The 13,429-nt window shown below is 29.2% G+C and overlaps 2 protein-coding genes and 1 pseudogene across 4 annotated transcripts in view; 1 reads left to right on the top strand and 2 right to left on the bottom strand.

Moving 5' to 3' along the window:
- The window catches only part of LOC149880876 (uncharacterized), a 189,979-nt gene that overhangs the window by 150,445 nt on the left and 26,105 nt on the right, over positions 1-13,429 (top strand). The gene's annotated exons all lie outside the window — the stretch shown is intronic.
- On the bottom strand, positions 5,559-6,179 carry LOC149880883 (uncharacterized; annotated as a pseudogene).
- LOC149880882 (uncharacterized) lies at positions 7,492-9,042 on the bottom strand. 3 transcript variants are annotated; one of them, XR_016445806.1, is made up of 3 exons: positions 8,429-9,042; positions 8,080-8,201; positions 7,492-7,983 (listed from the first exon to the last, which is right to left on the bottom strand). XR_016445806.1 is itself a non-coding variant. In XM_090069375.1 (2 exons), the coding sequence occupies exons 1-2, from the start codon at positions 8,080-8,082 to the stop codon at positions 7,693-7,695; spliced, it is 294 nt and encodes a 97-aa protein (XP_089925501.1). In that variant the 5' UTR covers positions 8,083-9,042; the 3' UTR covers positions 7,492-7,692. The 3 variants fall into 3 exon arrangements, 2 of the variants coding, with proteins under 2 accessions (XP_089925501.1, XP_089925500.1); XM_090069375.1 differs by having other exon boundaries at positions 8,080-9,042; XM_090069374.1 differs by having other exon boundaries at positions 7,492-8,201.

Below are 13,429 nucleotides of genomic sequence, written 5' to 3'. Positions count from 1 at the left end.
GTAGATCTTGAAGTGGAACACTAGCAGAATAGTCAGTTACGCTAATTTTTTTAGGATAGCATCGTTTTTTGCCACTCTAACATTATTATATACTGGGTAGAGATTGCATTTCTTTTCATCAGCTTTGTTTCTCATCAGTTGATAAGATGCCTTTGTCAAATTACAATCTAAAATAAGGACCAAAGCTTCATCAGTAGACATATAAGATGGAATATAAAAAAAGAATATAATATAATATAAAAGTTTGCTGTACAAACTATTTAAGTTTGGTGAGTCAAAACAACGTAGAGCTTTGACTGTAACAGCCGTTAAATGTAAAATTTCGTAAATAAAATAAAAGTTCGTAAATAGAGTTTGGTATCAAAAGTTCAAAATTTTTTCTATTTTATTTTTGAACGTGTTTTTGTTTGCAGAATCGATTGCATCCTGTGACAGTAAATTCCAATCGTCGACCACTCTGTTTGTTAAATAATAATACCTGCATAATTTCTTAGTATATTGTCGATGAAGTCTTTTATTATGACGATATCTGGACATGCTGTTATAAAAACTCAAAGACTCTTCAAATCTAATATAATCACCTGAATTTAATATTTTAAACATCTCTATTAAGTCGCCTCTTCTTCTCCTTTCTTGTAAGGTTGGTAAACCCAATATTTTTCTCCTTTCTTCATAACAAACACCATTCAGTGATTCAATCCTTCTCGATCTACGCTGTACATTTTTGAGTCTCTTAATACCTTTAGTACAATATGGGCTCCATACAGATGCTGCATATTCAAGCTGCGGCCTAATAGTTGACTTGTATAATAATTTTAATTTGGAAACATCAAGGTATTTGAATCCGTGTTTTAAAAACTTAATGTTCGGTTTGCCTTATTTGCTACACTGATAACATGATTTTCCCATTTAAGGTCATTTGATATTATCACATCTAAATCTCTTTTAACTTCTGTTTTTTGCAAAATGTGATCTCCTAATTTGTAACTAAATCGAGGGTTCAAGTTCCCAATTTGCATTGTTTTACACTTTTCTCTGTTGAATTTAATAGACCACTTATTCGACCAATCTAATAACTTATTTAAGTCTTCTTGAAGAGCGTTGGCGTTACTATCATTATTAACTACTGACATTATTTTTGTATCATCGGCAAATAATTCTAATTTATTTAGTATGTTTACTTTTAAGTCATTTATGAATATGATAAACAGAAGTGGACCGAGGACAGAACCTTTGGGAACTCCACTTGTGACTTCCTGCCAATCTGAAACAAATTCACCCAGAACTACTCGTTGTTTTCTATTACTAAGAAATGATTTACACCATTGTAGGATATAGGATTGAAAACCATAACCATATAGCTTGCAGCATAATTTCGATAAAGAAACTGAATCAAAGGCTTATACAAAGTCCAAAAATATTATATCAATATTGTTACCAGTTTCAATTTTGCTTGTTATAAAATCAAAAGTCTCTAATAAATTGGAATATATATCTAAAAATAGAATATATATATATATATATATATATATATATATATATATATATATATATATATATATATATTCTATTTTTAGAATAAATAATAATATAACAATGAAGTACCATTATATATACAACTGCATTAAATCCAATAATATGTCTATACAAGATCCAACAATTTATGATCAATTAGATCCACCTGCTACTTCAACAATTGTCACCACTCCTATTGGTAGGCCTACTTTAAACTTTGATGAGGTTTCTTAGAGATCTAAGTATAGAAAAGTTGCTGAAATGGATCAATACTCTGCTAACCTACTATTATTTGCAACTATATGCTTTAATATATTTTTCATAATCTAATATTATATAAGTTAAATATTGTTGGAGATTAATTTACTAACAATATCTAAGCAACCTATTTATATGAGGTTTTTGTATAATCAATAATATATAGTAATATAAAAAAAAAAGTTTTATTGACAGTTGTCACGGCATAAAATCATGGGTAATGTTTTAGTTACATATTCAACATCTGCAAGTATCTGCAACCAAAACTGTTTTTAACTCATTAAATATATTTTTTTCAGTGAATATCAGCCATAAAAAATCCTAGCCAAACATGGCCGAAAAAATATAAGCATAGTATAAGCAAAAAAAACGCAACTATTTCAACAATTAAACACAAAATCTTCGATTGATTATAAAATGAGTCAAATACGTTCAAGAAGATTAACAAAAATGTTAATTGATAGCCAATATATGTATTAAAACTATAATTCAAATTCGTAGTAATATAAATTAGCTAACATTAAATGGCATAGCATATAAAAAAAATATTTTTCTAAACTTTTTAAGAAAAGCGCTTGACCGCCTAAAATATTGTTCAGGGTGACAACTTCAAATTAAAAAAATTTAGTGAAGGCGCATTTTTTGATTAACAATCCTTATGTTTTTATGTAAATCAATATGTTACGTTGATTGATAGCAGTTTTTATATAAAAATTGAATGAAAATAATTTTGACGTTTGGCACATCATGGCCCACTGTGCACCGGCCCATAATCCACACCAAACAGTGACTTTTTTGGGATGCATTAGTAGCTCTTGCAATGCTTCTGGCTGGTCTTCACGCCAGATGCGGCAACTTTACTCGTTAACGTATCCATTCAAACAGAAATGAGCTTCATCGCTGAACACAATTTTTCGATAAAAATATGGATCTTCCTCCAACTTTGCCAGCATCCATTCACCAAGTGTTAAACGTTGTGGAAGGTCGTGTGGCTTCAATTCTTGCACCACCTGTTTCTTATAAGGTTTTACACTCAAATCCTTTTTCAAAATTTTCCACGTAGTGGAGTAACAGAGGCCCAATCGCTGCAAACAGCGGCGAATCGATATTTCACGGTCATCACTAACATGGCGGATGCAGCCGCAATATTTACTTCGGTTCTTACTCTACGTATGCGTGTTGGTGGTTTAATGTCCAATAATGTAAACTGGGTTCGAAATTCAGTATCAAGCTTCCGAAAAGCTCCCTCAGTAGGCCGACCAAACTACCAATAAATTGGAAGAAGTGTGCGATGCACTCTCTTAACCGAGCATAAATTTTGATGGTAAAGTTCAATAATTTGCAAGCGTTGCTCGTTCGTAAGTCGATTCATGGTTAAATTATAGACCAAACTTAACAAGTTTGATAATGACACAAGACACGATGCACGCGTGATCTGTCATAAACAGTGTTGTCAAAAAGATTCCAGCAAAAAGATCACCCTTTACTTGTTAATGTTGAAACATAACCAGACAATATGAAAATAATGTTGTTATTCACACATTTAAAGATCTATATTGGTTTTCATTTTGTGGGAACTTTGATAGACTAGCTAAAAGATAAAAAAAAAAATCATTCATCAAAACATAGGCAGGCTGACAATATTAGAAACAATATATATCTCAATATATATCAAATAAAATATGTCGTATATTTTTATTTTTACTAGAATATTTAACTATCTTGTTTTTCTTTACTTTCGCAAAACAATTCAATACAAGAAAATGCTATGATGGAAATATTAGGATAAAATGATTAAAGTGAATACCTAAGGTGTTCCCTTAAAGAGAATTCTCAGACGAGCATAGAAACTGAGGTGCTAAACAAAAGAAACATTACTAAATGACATTGTTTTTTCATGCTAATTCAATTTTGCAAGACTGTTTGACTTTTTTAAGTTTATTTGACTTTTGCACATTCAAATAATTTTTTCCCAAATAAAAACTATTTGACTTTCTATATAGTGCTAGAATCAAAAAGCAAATATATCTATCATATACCTCTAGGGAATGAAGCACTGATGTTTTTAAATGTTGCGAATTGCTTCAATTTTGGTTCAATTGTTGAGTGGGACACAATGTTAAACTTTATATTTATTCAACATCTTTAAAAAATAGGCACGGTTATAGCAGTCACAGAAGGATTCACAACATTAAACTTGACCACTCCATTTTCATCAAGACCACATTCACTGAGGATTGAGCCCTCTTGCAGTAGATTATGCAATGCTTATTGCTAAACATTTCATCATCATCCAAACTGACAAAACACATTTTTTGTGTGGGTAACAGATAATGATAAACAGAAAATGCAAGTCATAAAAGACAATATTTCAACTTACATTTTTTAGATCGGGAAAACACAATTCTTCTTTAATTATGTAAAGAAAAGGGTTTTAAATACTCACACTGCGTAAATGAGTTTAAAAAGTTTATTATCGTTTCAGTTTAACTTAATTTTGTCCATAAATAATGTCTCTTACCAACTTTGTCCCTTTCTGTTTGTGTAATTGGCACTATCTCATTATCATCAATTATAAGAGAAGAAAATATATAGAATAATTATTTATGAAGTTGATAAAAATGACAGCAAAAATACATTGTCATTGTCAATCTAACAAAAAGCCTACCCTCTTCTTCCGTATTATCATCAGAATCTAAACTAGCAGCATATGTTGAGCTTGCCCAATTTTCACAACTTTCTAAACTACCTAAAAATAATTCTCATAAAAAAGAGTTGAGTACTTGAGCTTGAAACCAAAGCCTTAACAATATAGCATACTTCATGGCTTTAGAAGAAATATAAACCAATGTACCTGTGACCTTCCTGTGTACAAGTTTCCCATACATCCAATCTTGCTGGGGAATCTGCTTCTTTCTTAAAGCACGTTCTTTTTTGGCCTTTGATGGATATCTGACAATATCTTTACCCTCTAGCCAACAAAGTGGAACCATGCCTTCTTCTTCTAATAACACTCCATCCTCATTTTTTCGTTTCCAAATAACTTGATTATAACCAATATTTTTACTCAATTTATGCTGTGAAAATTAAAAATTTTCCCATAAAAGATATTTTGATACCAAACAATAAAAATGTTGCTGGAGCCACATAGATTTTGTGACACATAAGAGAAACATCTACACTATAGGAAAAATTGATGACTCTACTATTTATGCAAATGGATTGTTAGCATTCCTTATAACATTTTTTAGCTTGTGCAAATAATTTTCAAAAATTAAGTAAGATATTTTGTTCAATGAGTTGAGTTTTTCTACGTCATCACATATATGCAATAAACTATTAATGTTTTGCACAGTAAACGTTTAACCAAAAATTTCTTTACAATTGTTCACAAAATCTTTAGTAATTCTTTACAGTAAGGTAAAAGGCTTTTTTCGCTAGTTACCATCTGGATGCACCAGAATAAATGCTGAAATTGACAATTAAAGAAAGTGTTTATAGAAAGGTTCTGAAACAATTCTTTTCGAAGAAACTGGTCCAGTGTTTATAAGAAGTTGTCTGAATTCAGTTGCTTTCCATTCTTTCAACTACGAGCAATGATCGTGGCTGTCTAGCAAAATCATTAGGAATGTAACATCTAAATTCGATAAGCCTCTCAGATATCTTTAAAACATGTGCTTGTGATAGCCTATATGCATTTGATATGTCTTGGGGTTGTTAAAAGAATCTTTAATTCTTTTAACAACCCCAAGACATATCAAATGCATATATGAATCTTCAAACATTCAAACTTGATAGTTTACTTTCCCCTGTGTATAATTCCACAATAAAAATCTTTCGGTCACTTATTTCGCAAATAATTGATTTAAATAAGAGAACCCTATTAATACTGAAATTAAATGATATTTCTCTTTCAGACCCAGTAAAATTGTTTTTAACACCTGATTCTAATCTAAAATAATATATACCACCAATTTTCTAATACACTGAACTTCTTTTGCCACTTTAATAAGTGTTTTTGCATCTTTGAGTAGCGTATTGCAATGTATTCAAAGTATATCGAGTAAACTATTCCCGGCTGCTTGGGAACAGCTAAACTTTAGACATTAGCTTGCCAGCTCTCTTGAGAGGTTTTCTTTACTGGTGGTTAGATTAAATGACTCGCTGTCGCTAGAACTGTCGGACGAATACTTAGGTAAATTGTTCGACTCTACTTCCGTATTTTCTTCCACATGTAAGCGGCTACAATTCTGACTGCTAATATGAAAAGAATCTCTAACTGCTTCTTCTTAAGGTTATGCACTGTTTTGTTGATGTTCATCCGCACCTCCGTCTCGAGCATCTTCTAAAATTGATTTATTTAGTTTTTTCCATTTCCTTAAGTAACCATTCCTTGGTAAATACATTTGTTTACCCACTACTTTTTAACGAAAATTAAAACCTTTTTGAAAAATAATCACGTTTGAAAAGAAAAGAAAATGGTCACTATTCCCAGCCGGCACAAAGACGTCTATTAAATGTCTAACGGTAACTCAAGGAAGCGTCTGAAGAACGTCTTAAGACGTCTATCTGTTAACACCTTTGAGACGTTTAGTATTAGATGTCTCTTAGACCTCTAATTGAAAATTGACCTAAGCGTCTAAATAACGTCTTAAGACGTCTATTTGTTAGCGTCTAAATAACGTCTTAAGACGTCGTCTTGCCGAGACGTCTGTTAGACGTTCTTTCAGCATTTGTAGTATACATACTGAATTGAATAATAAGCAGATTCGACACTTAAATTTTATTTAAAATCATATTTTATATTTTCTTACGTATAATATAATTAATAACCAAAATGTAAAAGGAACTATATATCTGCAATGAAACATACAATGTTAATATTATTTTTTAAACAACATTTATCTTTTTTGCTCGTGCAGGGGCATTTCTAAGGAGGCTCTGAACAGCTTGATAAAATTCTTTTTCCGTCATCTTTGGGAACTTGAGCGTCACTACTTTGAAAGTTGTTTTGTAGGTCTCTGTTCCACCAAAAGCTAACTTATTTTGGCTTCCGGTACCATTCATGTTCATTTCACGCATGGCAAAATCGGTGAAAAATCGTTTCATTATGTTCTTGAAAGTATCTTTATAACCCAGCCCTCCTATTTGCTTTAGTTGCACAATCTAAGAAGTAAAAGTCACATTAAAGTAGCAGTATCTTAGTGCCCTAACACACACACATGTGTGTATCGATAAACATAAATATTACCGATATACTAAATTATTCTTACTTTTTCCTGTAGGAATAAATCCAATTTCATATTTTTTTCAAACAGGAAAAACTCCTCTTTTGATTTAATGGACTCAAAGTCAAACAAAGTTTCTAAAGTTTGTTGAGAAATTGAAGTTGTTGGTATAGATAAATTTTTGGATATATCGCTCATCTATTTAACAACTTTTTCTTGAAATGACAGAACTTGTTGTTGAAGACCTAAAAAAAAAACAAATTAATGTTCTTTTTTTATTTATCATCAAAAATTATAATATATAATTCCTAGCACCCAACAAATTATTTTATCAATTTTTCTCACAATAAATAAATTTAAAGTTATATTAAATAAATCACCTTTCGAATTCAATCGACAAATTAAAATACTTAAACACCGCAAACTTACTTGCATTTGATATAGAATATGTTACACTTGAACTTTGAATTAATTCATCTGAAGAAAATAATTTTGTTAAAATGAAAAAAATATAATCAGCTTTAAAATCATGTGCAGAAAATTCTGAACATAAGTTCAGTTTTTAGAATTAAAATAAAAAACAATAATGGAGCAATAGGAGTGTAAACCATTTCAAGAGAAAAGTTATCAGTAAAACAGCTTAGAGTTGTACAATACCAGAAGTGTAGGAATTGTAGACTCCACTACTATTTTAACTTTCCATAATGATGTAGAGATTATGTTTAAATTTAATAATTGAATTACTATTTATCACAGAACTTTTTTGTTTTGAAAACTTTTTAAAAGATGGTGATTCCAACGTTGAGTCATCATCGCAATCATCAAAATCACTTGTTGAATGTGTTTTTCGCTTTCGGTATGAAGTATCATTATATCTAAAACGTTTTGAATTTTTCTCATCATGAAACACCGGTAAATCAATTCCAACTTCTTGACACTCAATCTCATTGCCATCCTTTTCTTTCTCCTCTCTTCTTTCATCCTGAGTTGTATACTCGCAAGTTGTGCACTCAGTTTTATCAGCTACAAAGCATTTACAAACTATTAAATTAATACAACTATCAAATGTATTACATACCATAACATGTTCAAAGTTTTAACATATTATTCAAACAGATTATCTACAGTGCAGATGGGGCATTTGCCCCAGGCCCACGAGGGAAATTGTGCCTACAAAACTTGAATCTAAAATCTTTTAATCTAAAAGACAAAATCACTTTTTTTAAACCAATGATAAAACATATTTAAAACTGAAAGAAATTAAAAAATTAAATGGATTCATAGTTTTAGATGATTTTTTGACTGATTTTCCCTCTGTAAAGTTAAGATTATGTTTTGCCCAGGCCTACAAAACAGCTAATCTGGCCTTGATGTTATATTATGTTTGAATTAAGTAAATATAAAAATACTAAATTTAAGTAACAAACCATGTGTCAACTTTATTTTTAAAATTAGAAAAGATAACCAATTATGACTTGGAAGAAAATTTTTATTCATTGCTTTTTTCCCTGAAAATCCTTTTGGTGGCCAACGCAATACACCTCCTTCAATCCAACTATGAGGAACAACATCTTCAATTACTCTAGAGTGTTCTTTCCTCACACAGAGTGACCACATATTAGATCAAACAAAGTGATCAAATATTCAAAAACTTGATAAAAAAGAAAACCTGTGAGAAATAACAAATTCAAATTTTAATATAAATATATGAAAATATATAAATTAATAATAAATAATATAAAATAAAAATATTATTAAAATAAAAAAATCTATCAACTATAATATGTTAATACCTAATAACAATAATAAACAATAATATTCAGGGTATATGTAAATAATAGTGTTCCCCAGACTTTACATCCCTGAATAAATTAATTTCCCTAGTTTGAAATAGACATTTTGAAACCTGGAATCAATTATAATAGAATCCAAAATTTTAATAATAATAACAATAATAAGAATAATATCAATGATAACAAAAAGATGAATATCAATAAAAACAATAATAATAATTATTATTATTGATATTTTTATTACTATTTGTAAAATTGATTTTTAAAAAAAAGGCAAACAAAATATTAAAAATAATAAATCACAAGGAAAGGAGATTTATAATATTTTATTTAATATATATATAACAATAAATAAAAACAAAAAAAAAAAACAAATAAAAGTTACTTTTAAGTAAAACTTTTCTCAACATATGAGTTATCTAAAAATTCTCATTTTATACAGTTTAAAAAAACAATAAAAAACGTTGTTGTAATAAAGGAATTTCATGAGTTAAAATAATTGAAATGCTATTAGTATTTCCATACATCAGACTCATTTAGAATTTTGACACCAATTATATTAAGGAAGCCAAAGACATTAAATATTAAATATAATATTATGCAATAAAATATAATTAAAAGGTTTAAATAATTTTAATGCAATGAAATATTTATGCAAATATCAAAAATAATAATAATTATAACAATACAATACATTATATATATATATATATATATATATATATATATAATAGTTTTAAATAAAATATTATTATTTTAAAACATTGAATTAGGGTATTGACTAAATAAAATTAACTTTGGTCAAACATGAGCCGCCTAAATATAAGCAACTAATACCCAATAAACTAGAATAATCTAAAAATAAAGAATTAAAAAAAAAACACAAAAAATCTAACAAATATAACAATTAATAAAAGATTAAAACATATTCATAAAAAATTGTTTAATATTTCATTCTTAGGTTAATTAGATAAATGCAACAATGGATAAATTACTCCCCCTTGACGGTAAGGCATAAACACAGTTTTATGGTTTAAATCAAGCTTTGAAAGAACAATCGACTGAACATCCAATTTTGTAATATCCCTGATATAGGCCACTTGTATAATCTTGGAATCTAATGGCTTTTGAAAAGAACTTTCCAACTTTTTAAGCTTAAAAACATTACAGAAGTATTTATCATTAACAATGTCTGTAACCATAGCAATTTTTTTAAAGTTATCTATCATAAAAAAAGAATCTTTTTGTCTTAGTGCAATAACAGCATGTATACCTTTTTCTGTTTTATGTTGAATATTATTTTCAAACTCATAAAGCCGTTTTGTAACTTGTCCTATAGGATTATTAGAATTCTTTACCATCTTCTTTAGTTTCTGCATATAATTCTCAAATGGAAAAGATGATATTTCATCAAGTGAGCAGCCTGTATACTTGATATCTTCATGTAAATGAACTAGACTATGCACATTATACACAGTAAATGCTGGTCCATAAATAACTTTAGCATTTTGAACAAAATAAATCAAAAGGTCTCTTGCAAAGTTATGAAACTTTTCACGAACTTCTTTCTCTGAACTGCAGTAAAAACGAATTGCAATATGAAGACAAAGAAAGTGTTCATACATTTTTTTATGTATCACTCCTTTTAATACCACTGGGCCAGTATATAAGATAAATTGCCTTAGCTCTGTGGCTTTCCAACTATCAAGATCATTTAACAAGCGTGGTTGGCGAGCAAACTCGGATGGCATTTTACCATGTATTCGCATTAAATTTAAATTTATTTGATCAATTTGACTTTTTGACAATCTACATATGTTCGGTCCATTTCTCAGAAAAGTTAATAATCGCTTGACTACTCCAAGACATACAAGATGCATATAATCTAGTGTGAATTGATCTATGCAAGATGTTAGCACATTTACAAGAGGTGTAAGTGATTTTTGGTGATCATTTTTATATTGAAAATTGTTAAACTTTTCTGTTGTTCTCAAGTTATAACAAGAGTTAGAATTAAAAACAACTCTATGCTGCTCATAACTACCAACAACTGTACATCTTTCACATGAATGATAGCCAGTGTGGTTTACAATTGATTTTAAAAAAGATCGTGCTGGAGCATCACAAACAATATTTTTAATTGATATGTAAAACTCTGTTCTACTTATAACTACCTTATCTCCTAAAGTAATTAATTCTTTTATGAAGTCATTCAAAAAATCATTTAAACAATTTGGCTTTTTATGTCCACAATATAAAGCTATTAAAAACACATCAGATTTATCAAAGCGCCCAAGTATAGGCCAAAACTGAACACTTGTTGACTTAAACAAGGGAAGACCATCAACACTGATTTGTAAGTCAAGCTTTTTATTATTTTGAAAATAGGCAATATTTTTTAAAACTTCTCTTTGAACACCAGCATAAATTCCAAAATAAACATACTTTCCACCATACTTTTCTTGTTCGTTAGTTTTTCTAGGCGTTTTTAATAGTGTTCTTGCGTCTTGTGACAAAAGTGGATGACCGTTAGAAGAAAGAAGTTTAAGAAGGTTATTAATTCTGGAGCGTGAGTCATTGCAATTAGAAACCCATGTACCTAATTCTTTTTGAAAAATATCAAATGAAAATTCATAAATCGAATCACATTTTTTACCTTTATCAATATACTTTGATTCTGTTGATGGATTTACATTAGTTTCACCTTCTAAAATATAAAAATCAACAGTTTCCTCATTATTTTTTATAGCATTGTCTTCAGTAAAACATTCTGTCAGTGAAACAATACTAGTATTGTCCAATTCTAAATCATTTGTTAGAAGTTTTGCACGTTTGCATGATCTATACTGTCTCATGTACCTCTTCATATATATTTTATTATCCCATTTACGTCGAGCCATTACGTCGAAGTTGTGATTCAAAGAAGACCCAAGAAATTCAGATAAAAATCTTAATAGATAGCTAAAATAATAATATTAGTGAATAAATATATTTATTGTAATACATATAATATATTATATGTTTGCAAAATAAAATAATGACTTTAAAAAATATTTCAATCAAGTTGATACGAAGTAAAGATGTGATCTAATTAGAACACAATTTTACTTCAAAAACTTATCTATTTAAAAACATGGCTGCCGTTTCTTTTATACTTGTTCAAATTTGAATGAAATAATGAATGGAAATAATTTACTTCAAGACGTCTAAATTTTAAACGTCTTGAAGACGTAGAAAATATGATTTTTTTAAGACGCAAGAGTGAATACATTTTTAAGACCTCTACCAGTCATCTTAAATAAAGATTTCTCAGACATCTTTATTTAAGATGTTTTTAAGATGTCTCAAAACTGTCTCAGACGTCTAAAGAAGAATAAGTAGCAAAATAGACGTCTAATAGGCGACTTGTGCCGGCTGGGTTCATGTTCGGCAATTGGCATTAAAGAAGTAATTAAAGACTGAATTACCCAGTGCGCACCAAGACGTCTATTAGACATTTCAACGTCTCAGACTTGTGTCTAAATGCCAGCTAAAAGGTATCTCGAGGTTGCCATCATTTAGTCTTAATTTATGTCTTTGAGACACCTCAAATTAGTAATCTTAAAGACGGCTGTAATGTTAACTTCTTTTAGACGTCTGAAATGTAATGTTAACTTCTTTTAGGCATCTCAAATTAGTCATTGAGACTACTACCTATCAGATGTCTTCGAGACACTTCTTATCAGTAATTTTGAAAAAGGCTAATTTGCTGTAAAATGGTTACAAAATATTTAAATATATGGACTAAATTAATGTTATTTAAGCTGAATATCAGATGAGTATTTAATATTGTAAAGATGAAAAGTAAATATTTCAAAAAGATGTAATACACATATACTAGAATGTACAATACAATTTAAAACTAATTAAAACCTAAATATTTACTTAAATATATTAATTTTTTAGTTCATAATTCTGGCATTGTTTTCAGAAGTACAGCGCTGTGTATAAGGCGGTAGATTTTTGTATCCGTATGTTAAGTTTTTTTACTTATTCATTTACCAAGCTCCTGCATGTTCAAATTATCTTAGAACACGTTACATGATGTTTTTGGTACAGTCTATCCAGTTGTATCCATCCACTTGGCGAAGTTGCGTCAACTAGAGTGAAAAATGATTGGTTTAGGCTAAACTTCACCTTTATATATATATACATATATATATATATATATATATATATATATATATATATATATATATATATATATATATATATATATATATATATATATAAAGTTGAAGTTTTACGATTACAAACAAGTTTTGACTGGCAGGAATTGTGGTTTTAAACTACAAACAAGTTTTGACGGCAGGAATTGTGGTTTTCCAACTTGTACAGTTTCATATAAAAATAAACACAGCTTTATAAGATGCTTCCGAATTCCAACAAGAAGATGTGAGTCTGACTTAAAAAATGATTGTTAAAGTTTTAAATAAATATCGTAAAATAGATTGGTCATTACAGGAGAGAATTGATGGTTTCATGTAGTTTAAGGCCAGTCTCCGTAACTTACGAGTTTGTTTTGTTTATCTGAGGGTGACGTAAAATTGTGCCGCTCAGATCCCACGGGATTTTTCTAAACGTTTATAATAAAGC

The sequence above is a fragment of the Hydra viridissima genome, unplaced genomic scaffold (assembly GCF_058129835.1).
Source record: "Hydra viridissima isolate aposymbiotic clone 2 unplaced genomic scaffold, HvirCarnegie_v1 scaffold_12, whole genome shotgun sequence".
Classification (NCBI taxonomy): Eukaryota; Metazoa; Cnidaria; class Hydrozoa; order Anthoathecata; family Hydridae; genus Hydra; species Hydra viridissima.
This window is presented reverse-complemented; position numbering and strand designations above follow the sequence as displayed.

Coding starts and splice junctions, on each gene's coding strand:
- LOC149880882 (XM_090069374.1), bottom strand. CDS start 8,082: ATGGTATGTAATACATTTGATAGTTGTATTAATTTAATAGTTTGTAAA.